The sequence below is a fragment of the Chroicocephalus ridibundus genome, chromosome 14, assembly GCF_963924245.1.
Source record: "Chroicocephalus ridibundus chromosome 14, bChrRid1.1, whole genome shotgun sequence".
Classification (NCBI taxonomy): domain Eukaryota; kingdom Metazoa; phylum Chordata; class Aves; order Charadriiformes; family Laridae; genus Chroicocephalus; species Chroicocephalus ridibundus.
In genome coordinates, this window is record NC_086297.1 from 8,202,840 (window position 1) to 8,219,087 (window position 16,248).

Consider the following 16,248-nt stretch of genomic DNA (forward strand, 5'->3'; position numbering starts at 1 on the left):
AATCACCTGGCTGTTATGTGCAAGCTCGTGTTCCACCTCTTGGGGAGGAAGCGCAGGGGAGGAAAGAGGGTCAGGGGAGGGCAGTGGCAGTGATTGGGAGCAGGAAGGGAGACCAAAATTTCCTTATCTCAAACCAATGAGAGGGAGACAGCCAAGGTCTATGAAATACCAGTATGGAATTGGAGAGGGCTGTTCTCTCCGTCTCGTCCCATGAGGACAGAGAGGCATTGAATCGCAGCAGAGGAAATACGTCTTCACACAGTGCCTGGACTGTGGGACTCATTTTCACGGGAAGTGGCTGAAGCCAAGAATTAGTAGCAGGCAAAGTGACTGGCTGTTCTTAGCACAGGGAGCAGCCGGGGCTGGGAGTTAACGCTAACGAGCATTGATTCAGGAAAGGGGCTGGTGAGGAAAAGCAGTGGGGATTGCAGGGAACCCTGATGGGGACAGAGCCGCTGTCTCTGTTCCTGAGCAGGATTTCTGGACCTTTCTCTGCTGTGTCTGGAAACCCTGGAGATGGGAGTTGGCTGGATGGGGTAGGACTGAGACCATGGGGGTTACTCTCTGAATTCGATTCCCCTTCCAGGGTACCACAGGGCCCAGCCCAGGGGCTTCCCTGCTTCTTGGGGCTGTGCAGCTCGGGAATTGCAGGGGGGCCGCCTTGCTTGACTTTCGCCCCGTCACATGCTGACTCTCTTCTTTCCTCTTCTTTCTCCAGGGTCCGGGTCCGTTACCAGAAGAGGCAGAAATTGCAGTTTGAAACAAAGCTGGGGATGAATTCGCCGTTTTAAACCCTCCCAGCTTGAGTTCCCTGGAGCCAGGGCCACACAGCCGCATCCTGCACTGGGAGGGTGGCTGCACCAAAGGCTCGGGGAGTTTTCCCTCACACATGCAAACCAGACAGCCTCCTTGCAAAACTCCGTCAGCACCTTCCAGGGGTCCCCAGGCAGGGCGCTGCTATCAGGATCCCCCAGCAGGTATGCAGCCCCTCCCCGGCCTGCTAGGGTACTCTCAAGGGAGTCTGCAAGCTCTGGTGGCTGTTCAGGCTGCTTTTCCTTTATTTATTTATTGCTAGAGGATTTTGTTAGGATCACAGTGATGCTGAAATGAAGTGACTCCTTCCCTCTGTGTGAGCAGATGGGTTTCCTGGACCTGGCAGGAGAATCTGGGGCCAGCAGGGGAGACATAGGGCTGCTGAAGCAAGAGATCGCTATTGAAACCCATTTTGTTTTTCCAGCTCTGCGTGCTCTCCTGGATGATGTGTGTATGCATGCCTCTGTGTGCCCTCACCCACCCCCCTGTGTCCTGGGGGGAAGGAGCCCCTGCAGCTCCTGGAGTGCTGGGTGCCAGGGAAGGACTGGAGCTCACATTCCCAAGGGACATGGGGAAGGGTCTCTGTCAGGGTGCTGGCAACACCCCTGCAATGGCCAGGCTGTGCCAGGCCTGCCCTCTAGCGTCGTTGCTGTAGCCATACGCCGGCTGTTGAGGGCTTCAAGAGAAGAGGGATGAGACAGGGTTTTAAGAAAAGCTGTCTGCATTTGACCGTAGGGATATGGTGCAGAGGGAGTCGGGGGGCAGCTCTGCCAGCCTGCAGGGAGTCAGCATGGCTTAGCTTCCTCCCGCCCTCTTGAACCAGCTCTTATGTGCTTTAACAGCCCCCAGAGAGGTTTATAACTGTTCTCATATTTGTGATTCGAATTGCCGTTCTGCTTCAGTAAAATGCCTGCTTGAGAGGGCCGTAGCTAGAGATAAAACCTGAGACCTGCCTGTCCTGCCGTGGAGAGAGGGGGACATCTTTCCAGGCAGGATATCTGCATCTTGCAGTTGTGACTAACACGGAGCTGGTGGTCGGCTCCTTTCCCAGGCCTGGAATTGTGCTGCATCCAGTACTTGCTCTCCAACGCACAGGGACCTCCCCCCCATCATGTCTTTCTGTGATAGCATTTGGAAGTCTCTCCCCTCCATGCTGCTGCCCTCACATCTGTTCCCTGTTTCTCTGGAAGTCTCTTCTTCATTTGACCGGGGGGAGCCTTTCCTGCAGGCTGCTGCAAACCATGAATTGCCCCGATGCGGCACACCTGCTCTTAAGCTCTGAACAGACCCTAGCTGTACTGGGAACACTGGTGCTCTTGTGGGGTGACAGTGGAGGGACACACAGGAGCACACAGGCTTGGCTACCAGAACATGTGCAGCTCATGGAGATGTTGACTCCCTTCCTAGTTCTAAAAACGGGCTAAAGCTGGTAAATCCTGGCACTGTTTTTGCTCCCGATATTAACACTACAATATACAGCTGTTATTTCCCCGTTGGTACCTGAGACTGACTAATTGCTGGTCCTTCCTGGCAGGCAGGGAGCAGGCTGGGAGCCCCCCAAGCTCTGTCCTGCTGCTCCACCTTGTCTTCCTTACATTTCAGCATAACCAGAGAGCACGCACACTTCTGCGCGTCTCTAAGCAATACCCTTCTCCCTGCTGTGGGTCTGGCAGGGGAGCAAAGCGGGGGTGCAGCCAGCCTCTGAGCTGGGGGCACAGACGGAGGATGCTGGAGGGGGGGCAGCTGGGGGTGTCCAAAGGCCTGGACCCTGTTCCTACAGCTGGAGAGCGGATGTTGCTGGCGGGGTTGCATGGGCTAGGGAGCCAGCAGCTCACTGGGGAAACGCAGGGCTGCTCTCCTGCAGTGCAGCAGTACCAGGCCCGTCCTGCTTGCGGAGGGGCTCTGCTCACCATTGCCGGCTACGTTGGACTCTGCCCTCGCTCCCCTCGAGCCTGCAGAGCTGCCTGACTGAGGGAGGACAAGCTACACCTTTCTCAGTCTCGCTTGATTCACTAAGGGCCAGCTCCGGATCTCTTACCCCTAGCACCTGAGAAATCAGCTTTTCTTTGTGCTGCCAGGGTGGGCTCGCAGGTGGGATACAGTCTCCTCTGTGGCCGAGCTGAGCTGGAGGCAGCACCAAGCTGCTCGCTGCTGTTCCCCCCCAGAGCTGAGCTCTCGCCCTGTGCCACTTAACTGTTGTAGGTGATAAAAGGCAGCAGATGTTGGGGCTTCCTGCTGGCCACACCTTCCTCTCAAGGAGGCACCTCCAAGGTTTCCTTCTCTGGGTGATCGCAAGTGTTTATTTTCCTGCCCCCTCCTTCCCTTGGCCAGACTTGGAGGGAGCCGAGGCGTACGAATGGAGCCTTTTGGATGGTCTCGCCAATGCCACCCTTCCCTCGGACATTGAGGTATCTGAGGGTCAGGGTGCATGGCTTCAGAAAGAAATTTCCTACATCAAGATGTTTTTAAATGGTGTATATTTTATATTAAATTTTTTGGGATGTATGTAAAAATATTTGATTTGTATTAAAACTTGTAAATTGTATAGAAAAAAAAAAAAGAAACCCAGACCCAGACGCATCCAGTGTATGAATGGCAATAAATGATTGTCCTGGATAACACACGCAGTGAGTGGGAGGGAGTTTGCACCCGGCAAAGCGAGGAGGTAAAAATGTGTGTGGCGGCTCATGTCATGGTGTCGGAGGTATCTGGCTCACCTGTTGTAGGAACACAGCCTGGATGCTCCTGGGACCTGATCCTGGCACTTTTTCCCACTTTCTGCTCAGCTTTGGGCAAATCTGTCCAGCTCTGAACGCCTCTTCCTACAGAATAACAGTCCGATTACCTTGGGGTCTCCTGGATCCCAGGCGCTGCTTGGGTGGCAGCTGGTGGCACGGTTTGAAGCCCTTTGGATGAAAGGTCGGGGGTGAGCTGGAGCAGGGACTGCAGGCACTGGAGAAAAGCGGCCTGGTGAGACGAGGAGGCTTCTTGTTCTGAGCAAAGCAGGTGGCGTCACTGTGGCCGCGCTCTGGTCACCAAGGAGGATGGAGGAGAGCTGTGCCTGGCAGCCGGGGGTGGCTGTGGCTTCAGATGTGCCCAGAGCTGGGCAGTGGGGCACTGGAAGGTCCCCAGGGCTCTCACCACGTCTTACTGCCATAGTGGTAAGACTCAGAGTGAACATTAACCTCGCTGGAGGCGACAGCAGGACTCTTACCAGGGGAGATTATGTGAGGAAACCCAGATCCTGAGCACCCGAGGGGCAGGATAATGATCCTCGATGAACTTCAAACAGCAGGAGACGAGCTTGTGCCATTTGACACGAAGGAGACAACTAGGCAAAACTATCAAAAGGGTCAAATACGCCCCACTGTTTAATAGAATTTAGTCTTAATGGATGTTAGTGTAAAACAAAACACATGATTAACACAAACAGAGCAGATGGTTTAAAATCTGTTGTCAGTCTGGTGATTACACGGGCTATTTTTTCCCCTCACTGTCTTGCTGCACGGAGCAGGTGCAGCCGGGGTCAGTTAGTCCCAGTTGCAGTGTACATAACTTACACACCATACAGTAGCTTCAAAATAGAGATCTAGAGCTTAAAAAATAGGCATTCTTCTGCAAAATCAAATGTTTAATTCCCTTATTGACAATGAGAGCAGCGTGGTGCTGCCCTCAGGTGGCTCAGACAGCGACAGCTCCACCCCAGTGTCCTCTTATCCCTGACCCCAGAGTACAAGACTTGCAGTTCTGGTTAGTAAATATATATAATAAACCACATTTAAAATATATACATTGGCCTTTAAAAAAAAAACATTTACAGTTTATCAACATTGGAAAAAAAATAACTGGGCTTCTCCCAGGTTGACTTGTGAGAGTAAAAATCAGTTTTAAAAGGTTTCTGCAAACCTTTTGATAAAGTGCCACTGGTTGTAGCTATTTAAAAACAATCGGGTCCACGACGTAGCACTTGCCTGTCAGACACGGTCATTTAAATACACTCAATGTGATGTATAAATCAGAGCAACCAACTAGCCAGGAGAGAAGTTGTCTTAACTGCCTCCAACTGACCTCAAGTCCCAGCCAACAACATATTTGATTTTTTTGCAGGGCTTTTTTCTCTTTGCTTTTCAGCCTAGAAGGCGGGCAGGCACCTCCTGCTCGCCCGGCCCGTGGCACAGCTCCTGAGCGGAGACCCCCGGGAATGTCGAGGCGGGCTCTGCTCGCGGGGGCTGCTCCCCTTCCCGTGCACGGGGACCAGAGGCTGCAAACAGTCTGATTCAGCCGCAAACTCCTAAAAGGATTGGGAAGCAACTGCTTTTTCAGCCACCTTCTCCCTTCCCGGTTTGCTTTTGCATTGGGGATTTTTTAAAAAGGGGGGATATGTGGATTTATTTTTTTTCCCTTTGTTTGGAATTTTTGTAGCAAATGGCACTTTAGTACAATCTTAGGTTCCCTTCTGGTGCTCTGATGCTTTCATTTGCTTGGCATGCCGAGCGCAAGCCAAGTTCGGGGCTCTTGGACATATTTAGACATGCACTACTGAACAGATCCTGCTAGAGAAATCTGTCTCCCAGCTATGCAGCCGTTCCCACCGCTTGGATGCAATGAGCTCTCGCTGCTGTTCCCCTGCTGCAGCCACGGGGCTGTGACCGCATCCAGCCTGCGCGCACGGGAGCCGTCGCCGAGCTGAATCCACCCAGTGCACGCGGGGTCACCTCTCCCGCTGGGCTTCAGTGCTGCGAGGAAGCACCTCCCGGAGCCCCAAATGCTGCCACTGTTTAACAATGCTCACAGCCGAGTTTGTGCCAGCGGCTCCCCGCAGGGAGGGGGAGTGGGAAAAGGGGCCATTTTCTCCCCAGAAAAGGGATGGGGGAGGAAAAAAAGCGGGCAGGGGGGAAGCACTAACCACACTGCTACTTCACCCTGGAAGCACCGGGGTGGTGGTTTGCCGAGGCATGGTGTCGGCAGAGGGCAGCCTCCCATCTAGCAGCGCGATCCAGCCGGACTGGCACAAATGCACAGGCCTTCGGCGCTGCCATCACCATCCTCCTCGCTCTGGGGAAGGGGCAGGTAGCCCTCCATGTCTGGCAGGGCTGTGGTGGAGCATCCGCTGCTTCACAGGCTGCGCCAGCCCGTCTCAGGGGGTTTGTGCATCCCATCGGAGGGATTTCGATCCACTTGGATTACACGCTGCCTGATGCTGACGCGTTTGGAAAAGCAACAAATAAAGCAGAAAGGTTCCTTCTCGCTCCGCAAGCTGCCAAAGTGCGACAAGCCCTGTCTTCTTTTAGCTGCTGTCGGGCCTTGCCGGGGCTGGAATCTGCTCAGTAAATAGCCAGCTCGGTGGCGGCTGCCCAGGGAGGTCTCTCTGACACATTGTTGGCAGGGGATAAATAATAAGAGGCAGGACTCAGCAATGCAGCGGGGAAAGAGAAAGGTCCCTTGTGGAGGCTCCTCGGCTCTGTGCAAGGGAGCGAGGGCTTCTCCCTGGCCTCCAGGACCGCGTGTGCGGCCCCTCTGGGCTCTCCTCCTGCTGCCAGTCTGGTGGGAAATGCCTGACCCCCTCAGAAATGGGCCCGTGGCCGCGCTGGCACGTGTGATACAGAGCCAGGGGTGAGCGAGGAGGGGCAGCTGCTTTCCCAGCCGCAGTGCGAAGTGATGGAGAGACCTGGAGGCACCATTTGGTGCCAGATCCACTCTCCCCCCATCATGGGGGGCACTGGCGGAGCAGCTGGAGGTGGGGAAGGGAAGGAGGGAGCAAGCCTCAGTCCAGCATCGCGTCCAGCTGGTCGGCCAGGTCGTCAAACATGTTGCTGATGTCTTCCAGGATATTCTTGGCTGAGTGCACGGCCCCGGGGTGGCTGGGGAGGGAAGGGAGAGAGTCAAAATACGACCCAAAGGCTTCAGGTGCTGACGGGGCAGGGTTGGCCAGGCTGGACCTGACCATCTCCGTGGGCGCCAGAGCTCAGCACGCAGCTGGACCTGAGCATGTGTGACCTGGCATGGCATAAGCACATGCCCGTGCACAGCCCTTTACCTGCCCTTGCTGGGGGCTTCCCAAATCTGCTTCAAGGGGCCCAACCCCAGCGTTTCCCTCACCCCCAGCGCTGCCTCACCTCTCCGCCTCCTCCACTGTGATCTTCTTCTCAGCTGCCTGCAGGGTGGCGGCCAGGCTGGAGTTGGTCTGCTCCAGCCGCTGCTGGGCCAGGGCGACCCCTGGGGCAGCTGCCAAGGGCTTCGCCGACACCTTGCTGCCCACCTCCAGCGTCAGCGAGCCAGGACCGGCCAGGGACCCGATCACATCTGGCACAGCCTCGGTGGCCGCCCAGGGAGCAACGGTGTGGCGGGAGGGCTGCAGGACCTGCTGGTAGATGGTCTTGGGCCCGGAGAAGACCAGCTTGGTGGATGCCACGGAGGTGTGCTTGGCAGGGATGTCTGCAAAGGAAGGCATGGGGTGGCACACGTTCTCCTCACCTCCTGTACCAACCCAGGAGGGAGCCTCAGGCCCCACCACCACCTCAGGGACACCCCTGCAAGCCCACATACCTGGAGCAGGCGTCCTCACCACAGTGGTGCCGAGCAGCTCTGTGGGGCTGGGGGCTTTGGTGGGGCTCGGTGCCTTCTTGATCCCCTTCTCCAGCGACAAGATGCTTTTCTCTATCTCGGCAATCCTGAACTCCACACTGTCGTCGTCAAAGGCATCCCCGGCCAGCCCAGGCCGTGGTGCTGGCCCGGCGGGACCCGCGATGCTCACTGCTTGGGCCTGGGCGTACTGGGGCGCAGGGCTGGCCCCCGCCTCGGCCTGCCCCGCCATGCTGAACGCCTTCAGCACCGCCTGCAGTGGCTCCCGCTCCCTGAAGCGGGGCCGGCGCTTCACCGTGTCCGACTCGGTGAGGTTGAACTCCAGCACAGGAGGCTCCTTGGTGGTAGTGGGTGCTGCCGGCTCCTTCCCAGCGGAGCAGGGGAGCTCCGCCGGCTGGGAACCAGGCTCTGTGTCCAGCATGGCCGTGTCGGCCTTGGGGTGCCCAGTGGGCTTTGGCCGCTGTTTGATGGTTAAGTTGCCTTCTTCTGCAAAGGGGATGCACTCGCTGGAGCTGTTCTGGGAGGATGAGGAGGAGACTCCTGGCTTGGCCTCCTCCTCCGTGTCCGAGCAGGCGTCCTCCCGCCCGCCCTGTGCATCCACCTCCGTCATGGGAGCGCTGGGCTCGCTGAATGTCCGTCTCCGTGGCTTGCTGCTCTCAAAGGGGTCCCTGCCGGTGTCAGACAGCGTGGCGCTGCCGGTGTCACCACCATTGTAGGACTCATTGTCCACGTCTGCCCTGGAGAGACTGTCCTGAGCCACGTGCAGCGGTTTTGGGGCCAGGAGGGGCTTGGGCGGACTCGCCCCTGGCGTCCCCTCCAGCGCAGCCGCCAGGCTCTTCACTGTCCTGCTGTGGCCGGCATTGCTGGGGCTGGCACCTGCGTCGGCCACATCCTGGGGGGCTGCGGGCTGCCGCTCGGGGTTGGGGGGCTGCTCACCACCTGCCTCGGCAGAGAGGGCACTGGAGACGGAGCTGAGGCGCTTGGGAGGCGGTGGCGGAGGGCCCTTGCGCTTGGCCCGGATGGCAAAGGACTGGCTGCGGGTCACCTTGGCATCCGTCTGCAGACAGGCCCGTGGCATCTGGCTGCGGCCTGGCCGCCGCGTCAGGGTGGCGTAGGAGCCCAGGGTGCTGGTGGGCGCCCCCTCCTCCTCCTCGTGCTCCCCGTCTGACAGCGCGTAGCGGTTCAAGCTGTGCGAACGCTTCTTGTACTTGAAGCCTTCGCCCCCGTTGTGCTGCTCCCCAGCTTGCCAGGCACTCGGGGCCACCCCAGGCGTGGGTGGCATGGCGGGCGGCTCTGTGGGGCCACACTGGCTGTGCAGGTAGGAGAATGCTTTTTGGGCCGACGACTGCAAGCTGCTCTTCTGCCCGGAGGAGATGGAGGGGTACGGGTGGGGCAGGGTCTTGGGCTGCTCCACTCCCAGGAGGGAAGGGACCGTTGGGGATTTCAAGGAGACGTGTGGGTACATGAAGACGTACGGAGCTGTCGCCTTGCTGGGGGTCTGGGGAGGCGTACATGGGGTGACTGCTGGTGTCCCGGCACCTTTCTGAGCCACCGGCCGGGCGTACTGATCCGTGCCTTCAGGCAGGTTCCTCTCCTTGAGAGGGCTGCCCCCGCTGCCGTTGGCATAGCCATTCAGGCCCTCGGGGGAGATGAGTTTCCCGTAGGGCTCGGGGCTGGGCCGTCCTGGCAGGCTGGCTGGGCTCTCCTTGCCGCGGGGCGGCCCGCAGGACTGCCCACTGCTGCTGCTGCTCTCCCCACTGCCCAGGCTCTCCTGCGAGGGGCTGGAGAGGTGCCGGGACAACACATTGTCCTGTGAGTGCCCTGAGCCCCGGGACCGCACCCCAATGCTCTCCTGGCTCCGTGACATCCCCTGGCTGCTCTTGATGCCAAGCGTCTCATGGCAGCTGTTAGACATGGCTGTCTGGAGCTCATAGCTGAGCTCACTGTCCTGGAAAGTCGTCATTTTGGGGGTGTGCGGTGACTGGCACTCCCCGTTCTCCAGCGACTCGATGGTGACAATGTCCAGGGCACCAGGGACTTTGCGTCTTGCCAGAGTTGCTTCTGCTTGGTTGAGGCTTTTGCGGAGGTCTCTGAGCTTCTTGACGGCCAACATGATCTTCTTCTGGTGGCCTACAGGAAGATTACAACAGGAAAGAGGTGTTAGGTCGGCTCTGGCCCCCAAGGCCTTTGTTTCCTGGCCAAGAAGAGTCATGGTCACGTCACCAACCAGGGCAAAGGCCTTCGGGTTATCCAAACTCTGCCTATGGGAGGAGACAAACTACAGCCATTGTCCACCTGGCTCAGCCTGGCTCCAGCCTGCCATGGGGAGCCGTTAGGGACAGCCATGAACTCTCCTTTCCGGGTGCTCAGGACATGCCTGCACCTCCCAGCCTGAGGGAGAATGGGGTGTGGGGACCTGGGTGGGAAACTTGGCTGCCCTGGGCCACCCCAGCACAGTGGCAGGGACTCACCCAGCTTGTTGATGCCAATCTCCTGTAGATCCTCCCACGTCAGGTCCGTCACGATGGTGATGGAGTCGTAGCCATTGTTGACTAGCTTTTTGTGGTACTGAGGCAATCCAATGGCACTGAGCCAGTCCATCAAGTCAGCCTGCGAAGAGCACGGAGACGCTGCTGTGAGCATTGAGGCATGGGCAGCACCTTCACCCATCCCCTCCCTGCCCCCGGCCAGGAGACTGCATTTTTGGGGTCTCTCTGACTGCATTAACACAGACCATCGCAGCACGTACTTACTTACAGACCCTGCTCCTGTCCCGTCCCGGGGTAACAGAGCTCTGAGAAAAGACGTGAGGAAAAGAGGGTGCCGGACCCAAAGGCCCAGCGCCAGGGACTCACCGGTATGTAGTTGGGCAGCCACTCAGCGATGCTGAGCTGCCCGATCTCAGTGGAGATCTTCTTCCTGTGGCCCGGCTTGGTCACACCGATGGCTGTCAGATCCTAATGCGAGCAGAGTGGGGTTCTGGTTAGCAGTGGCGCAGGGAGCTGGGGGCAGTGGGTTACCCGCTGCCAGCAGCTCTGGGGGTGGCCACGGTGGGGAAGGACCTGCCTTACCTCTGGGGTCATGCGGCTGATGGTGGGGACATCGTAGCCGGCGCTGAGGAAGTTGGCAGTGTACGACTCCAGCTGGAACTCACTCAGCCAGTTGTAAATGGCTTCTGCATCCTGAGGAGAGGACAGTAGCTGCAGGGGCTTGAAGGACCTGGCTGTTCCAGGCAAGATAACAGGATCTCCTTGGCAAGACCCACCTGTCCCCAGTGTCCTCAAAACCCAGTCCCCTGTGTCCCCAGTGCACTGAGAGCTGGGCTGAGAGCCGCAGATGTGGCCCTCTCACCCAGCACACCAGGTCCCCAGTTGGTCCAGTTACCTTGCCCTCGAGGAGCTGCTCAGGCCGCAAGAACTGGTGGGAGAAGACCCCGTCTCCAGGGGGGCAGCTGCCTGGGGTCTGGTGGCTCTGTGTCCCTGGCAGAGAGGAGAGAGGACAACCGTCACGGGGGTTCTTGAGCAGCGAGCAATGCCCAGGGGGACAGCTGTCCCCAAAGCCCCATGGAGTTGGGACATCCCTCACCTGCTGGGGAGGTCAACTGCCCATTGCGTGGCTCTGATCCCAAAAGGTGTTGCTGGAGGTCATCGCCGGCGGAGGGCAGCGGCTGGGGGAGAGGAGGAGTGAGTGGAGGAGGGACCCACCTCTGGAGACAAGCCCTGGTCGCACCCCCAAGAGCGGAGTGGGGGTCCCCATGCTGGGCTGCTGAGCACAGCTTCACCCAGTGAAGGGCTGACCCCTAGCAAGAGATCTGGGCAGGATTTAGCTCAGGGCCCTTTTTCCTCTTCTCAGATGACACAGGACACGGTGGAGATGCTGTGTGGTACCAACCACAGCCTCCAGCTCCACTCAAAATGGCCAGCTGTGCTACGCAGGACAACTGGGGACCCCCCAAGAGCATCTCCCTGCTGAGTTCTGGCAGCAAATAGGTGTTTGGTGGAGGATGCTCAGCTCATACAGCCCCTCCTTTGCTAGGGAAGGTGCTGGGGCTCCATCTCCAGCCCGAGCCAGGCCTGGGGCAGCAGCACGGAGGGAGCTGGGGCTGGCACCTACCCTGGCGTTCTCGATGAGGATGCTGGTGCTCTGCCCGTTGGTGCCCTCGGTGCTCTGGCCGCTGCCAGCACTGCGGATGCTGCCGATGCTGCCCTCACTGCCCACGCTGTTTCTGTCACCTGCTGCTTGGGGCAGGCAGGGAGGCCGTCAGCAGCGCCCCAGGATCAGGGCTGACACAGGGCACAGAGGTCCCCGGCAGGGACCCGTGTGCCAACACAGGATGCCAGTAAAAACCAGCCTCCCACAAGATCCCTCTGGCTACCGATGATACATTGGTCCCTCCCGCCTCCTGGCATGCACAGCACAGACAGGGTGACCTGGGCTGGCAAGGAATGCATGAAGGGCACATGAGGATGTGGCCTGGCCAGGGACATAGGAAGGAAGGGGCTGCTCTACAGGCTCCCCTAAACTCCCTTGCCCTCTTGTCTGGCTGTTTCCCTGCCGGGAGGTGCAAAGAGAGTCTCCCCCTGTGTCCCCTTGCATGGGCAGGGCTGGGGACAGGGGAAGGTCCCCAGCCCCTCTCCCTCCCCAGCTGCACCCCTGACCTGAGCTGTCAGGGCCCGGGGCCGTCCGGGTTAGGGTGACGCTCGGGGCTGCCTGGTGAGGACACTCATCGGGGAGGTGCTGCAACCCGCCGGGGGGGACCGGGAGGGCCCCGGGGGGACCCTGGCGCTGGTGCGTGGGCGCCACGCGGGGGACAACCATGCCTGCATTCAAACACAAAACACGCGTGGTCAGAGCTCATGCGGGAGGCAGGACAGGGAGGATATCTGAGCTTCAACCCCCAAATTACCAACCCACTGATGGCACAACCCCCTGTGCCCACCCCAAGTCCTTCTCTTCCCACCTAGCTAGCCAGGCTCGCAGGGACCTGTGCTACAGGAGATGCCGGGAAGGCTGGGATGGTTTCACAAAGGGGATTGTCCCTGGCATGTCCAGGATGGCCACTGACCTGTTCGCTTACTGATGACTTCAGCGATGGAGGGGGGGAAGTATCCAACCCGATCGGTGCCTTTCTGAGCATCGTGGATGTGCCCCTTCCATCGCCCGTCTGGATGCTGCTCCAGGACCTGCCATGGGGATGAAAGGGATGGGGTTGGTACCCGGGGCTATGGTGGGGTAGGGGGATGGGGAGTGGGGAACAGCCTCACCGTGATGACATCTCCTGCCCGGACGTTGAGAGCAGTCGGGTCATGGAGGTTCCAAAAATCCTTCAAAGCTCGGACCTTCAGGATTCCTGATGCCTCTGAAGACAAGGGACGGAGGGAAGAAAGAAGGTACCAGAGCACAGGGGGAAAGAGAGCAGTTCAGGGAAGGTGGAGAGAGAAAACAAGAGAGGGGACAAGGAAGAATAGAACATTAATATTGCAGGAAGGACTCAGTCACTGGATATTGCCTGCAGAGAGGATGGGGGGAAGCCTGATGGGACTGGGATGCTGACACTCGCAGCTAGCCTGGTTTAGGCTGTTCAGGAGGAGCACTGGGAGCTCCAGGCAGGTCCCATGGGGAAGAAGCCCCTCTCAGTGCCAGGCTGCACCTGGCCAGGCACCGGCCCCACCTCACCTCTCAGCAGCTGCTTGATGTCCTTGCTGGCGTGCGAGGTGGTGAACTGGTTCACGATGTCCAGTGCTGTCTGGTTGTAGGTGTTCCTGATGTTCACGTCAACGCCACCCTGTCCGGGAGGGCACATGGTCAGGGCCAGACCCCACAGCTGCCAGCAGACCCATGGGGGACAGAGGGACTGAGGGGAAGGGGGTGATGGCTGACCCCCAGGAGCTTTCCCCGCCCCTGCAGCCCTGTCCCCACCACGCTCACCTCCAGCAACAACCGCACCACCTCCGTTTTGCCGTAGAGTGCGGCCTCGTGCAGGGCTGTGCCCGTCTTCGTCTGCTTGTTGATCTCAATCCCGGCCTTCAGCAGCTGCCTGGTAGGAAGGAGGGAGAGGCATGAACGGCCGGACACTGACATCGGGGACAGGTGATCAACTGCTTTTCAATGGGAAGGGGACAACTCCTTGCACTGCTAAGGCTTTGGGAACAAGGGACCGAAGCCCACAGCAGGGAGGTGGGTTTGGGAGGAGGCGTGACTGGAGCCATGATGGGTTTTTTTGGGACAGGGCAGCGTCCCAGGCTGGCAGGGGGTTACCTGATGATCTCCTTGTGCCCGTTCTTGGCTGCCAGGTGCAGCGGGGTGGTGTAGTTGGGGTCAGTAGCATCCTTGGACTGTCCCTCCAGGAGGGCGACGCACAAATGGCTGTTCAGCAGCAACTGGGCCACCTGCATGGGGCACAGGGGTGAGCAGTGGGGTGCAGGTACCCCCACCTGCACCCTCCCAGCAAGGGGCTCGGCCTTGGGGCCAGCCCTCTGCTCCCCATCCCGCTGCTCCCCTCCATCCACAGCCCCCGGGGCTTGGCTGGAGCCGGACAATGCTTGGCAGGGCCACACTGTCGTGAGGGGCCGTAAAAGGTCACAACAGCCAGAAATACTCTTCCCATAATCGGGCTTTTCAGACCAAGCCCTAAAAAACTCCACTCTCTCCAAGCCCAGAGTGACTCTCAGCATCTCAGGGCAGCCCAGAGGCGCAGAGGAGTTATTTTTACTGCCCTGTTTATAGCTGCAGACATTATAGATACTCCAAAAATGGAAATATCCCCCTGGTCCCCTCCCCATGGAGCACGGGACAGTCTGGCTGGCCATGCTCCAGCCCAGCCCTGCGGTGTGGTACTGGCTGAGCTGGGGTCTCCCGGGGCACATGGTGGCCCCATCCCCACGAACCGTGATGGGGACCTCGAGCAGCCAGTCAGGGCCAGGCGCCCAGGGTTTGTGGGGATTAGCCAGCTCACCTACCTGTGCTTAAATGGGAGCAAAGCTGGGGTGGGTGGGGGGAGGCTGCAGGGAACTGGGAGTGAAGACTCCTGGTTTCTCTCTCAGCCTGATGTTGCCCTGCCATGAGGTCAGGAGCAAAACGTGCAGCTCCCAGGTTCAGGATCCAACCTTGCCCAGCAGCGGGAGGAAGCAGGTGCTGCCTGCTGGCCTCTGGGGCTTATGGTGGAGGTAGAGCAGCTGCAGCGAGACTTGGAGCTTTGCTCGCGGAGGAGCCAGCCAGATCCAGAGCCACCCCTGGAGAAAAGCCAAGCACAGGGCAGAGCCCCACAGCACCCACCTTCAGCCGCCCAAACTCGCAGGCCAGGTCCAGGGGGGTTTTCTTCGCCTTGTTGATGAGGCAGGGGTTGGACTGGTGTTGGAGCAGCATTTCTGACTGCAGGGGAGCAACGTGATACAGGGGCTCAGCATCATCCTGCGCCCTCACCTCCCTCCCACTCAGCACAACGGGGTTTGTCCCCACCTGCGCATCCCCAGGTGGTGGGTGCATGGGTGTCTCTGGGCCCTCACTTACCACTTCATAGTGGCCATACTGTGCCGAGAGGTGCAGCGGGATCTGCCCGTCCAGCGAGGCCATGTTGACGGAGGCAGCGGCGCGCAGCAGCACCCGCACTGGCTCCACACGTCCCTGCCAGGCTGCATAGTGCAAGGGCCGCATCCCTGCAGGGGAACAGAGCTCAGCAGGGCTGGAGGCAGCCCCCGGCCCCACTCAGAGGGCTGAGCCGGCTGCTGGAGGCATGGTGGGGTGCTGAGGGGTCACCCCTTACCGTTGCTGTCCTTGATGTCGACGGTGGCCTGTGCCTCCAGCAGCAGCGAGATGAGGTCCAGGCTGCCGCCCAGGGCCGCGTGGTGCAGCGCCGAGAACCTGTGACACAAGGTAGGGGTCAGCCCAGCCCCGGTCCCTGCCGTGCTGTCCCTACAGCCCCCGCCTGCACAGGGACAGAGGCCGAGGGCTGGGATGGTCACTGGCTGTTTGTGGCTACCTCCCTCCTGATTCCTCACCGCCAGTGCCTGATTTTCCCCATAGCAAAGCAGAGACAAATCCCTCCATGCTGTCCCTGCCCCAGGGCTCGGTGAGGGATGCAGGGACTCTGTGCACCCCCTGAGACCCCAGCAAGAGGGGTCCCTCATCCCCCTGCCCTGCGCAGAGGCAAGCAGGCGGGATGGAGAGAGATGCATCTTCCCTCTCCACGGTGCAGCCAGGCAGCCCGAAGTCATGCTGCTCACAGCATCCAGCAAACGCACCGGCCCTGTGGCTAGTCCTGGCTCCTCCGCCAGCCACCCCCGCCCCGTGCCAGCAGGGATGCCGGGAGCCCACGGCACAGCGTGGGAGGCCGCCAGTAATGAAAGAGCCCTGTGTCTCGGGGCTGTGAAAGGGGCCTGTCTGCCCAGCACTCCCCCCCGTGTTGTCACGTGAAGGGCCACAACTGAGTGAGGGGACCCTGTGCCGCTGGGGATTAGCCCGTGTGCCACTCCAAGGGGTGTGGGGGGCTCCAGATGGCGCCAGCCCAGGGATCCAATGGGCTTGGCAGTGTCCCAGCCCTGTGCCAGGGACACAACCCGGCCAGCACAGCTCTCTTCCCAACCCGTGGTCCCAAGGTACCACCAAATCCCTGCACAGGGTCTCTGGGCATCGTAGGAGGGATGCTAACCCCAGCAGAGAGGGCTGCTCCCTCTTGCAATGCAGTCACCATGTCCCGGAGCCCACGCCAAAACCTCTGCCTTGAAGCAAGAACGCAGCAGGTACAAAATCTCCCTCGAGCCAACCCTGTGGGATCCCTGTGGGGCCAGCTCTGCCCTGGGGGTGGCTGCACAAACCCACGCTTGCCTCTCCCATCGTCTCCAAGCCCCAAGCAAG

General features: G+C 59.6%; 2 protein-coding genes across 9 annotated transcripts in view; one reads left to right on the forward strand and one right to left on the reverse strand.

Moving 5' to 3' along the window:
• TMEM94 (transmembrane protein 94) overlaps window positions 1-3,436 on the forward strand; it is a 51,585-nt gene extending 48,149 nt beyond the window's left edge. For all 4 annotated transcript variants that reach the window (XM_063352543.1, XM_063352542.1, XM_063352541.1 and 1 more), the window contains one exon: window positions 719-3,436. In XM_063352543.1, the coding sequence (XP_063208613.1) occupies window positions 719-791 (73 nt within the window). In that variant the 3' untranslated portion in view covers window positions 792-3,436. The remainder of the gene's footprint in view (window positions 1-718) is intronic.
• Window positions 3,437-4,150: 714 nt separating this feature from the next.
• Window positions 4,151-16,248, reverse strand: part of CASKIN2 (CASK interacting protein 2) — a 39,151-nt gene continuing 27,053 nt past the window's right edge. For 2 of the 5 annotated variants that reach the window (XM_063352536.1, XM_063352535.1), the window contains exons 4-20: window positions 15,158-15,255; window positions 14,905-15,050; window positions 14,671-14,766; window positions 13,654-13,784; window positions 13,324-13,432; window positions 13,072-13,180; window positions 12,660-12,754; window positions 12,461-12,578; window positions 12,054-12,215; window positions 11,509-11,630; window positions 10,981-11,062; window positions 10,780-10,874; window positions 10,467-10,577; window positions 10,251-10,352; window positions 9,867-10,005; window positions 6,930-9,525; window positions 4,151-6,674 (exon numbers count right to left, since the gene is read on the reverse strand). In XM_063352536.1, the coding sequence (XP_063208606.1) occupies window positions 6,578-6,674; window positions 6,930-9,525; window positions 9,867-10,005; window positions 10,251-10,352; window positions 10,467-10,577; window positions 10,780-10,874; window positions 10,981-11,062; window positions 11,509-11,630; window positions 12,054-12,215; window positions 12,461-12,578; window positions 12,660-12,754; window positions 13,072-13,180; window positions 13,324-13,432; window positions 13,654-13,784; window positions 14,671-14,766; window positions 14,905-15,050; window positions 15,158-15,255 (4,408 nt within the window). In that variant the 3' untranslated portion in view covers window positions 4,151-6,577. The remainder of the gene's footprint in view (window positions 6,675-6,929; window positions 9,526-9,866; window positions 10,006-10,250; window positions 10,353-10,466; window positions 10,578-10,779; window positions 10,875-10,980; window positions 11,063-11,508; window positions 11,631-12,053; window positions 12,216-12,460; window positions 12,579-12,659; window positions 12,755-13,071; window positions 13,181-13,323; window positions 13,433-13,653; window positions 13,785-14,670; window positions 14,767-14,904; window positions 15,051-15,157; window positions 15,256-16,248) is intronic. The other 3 variants (XM_063352539.1, XM_063352538.1, XM_063352540.1) reach the window with 3 other exon arrangements.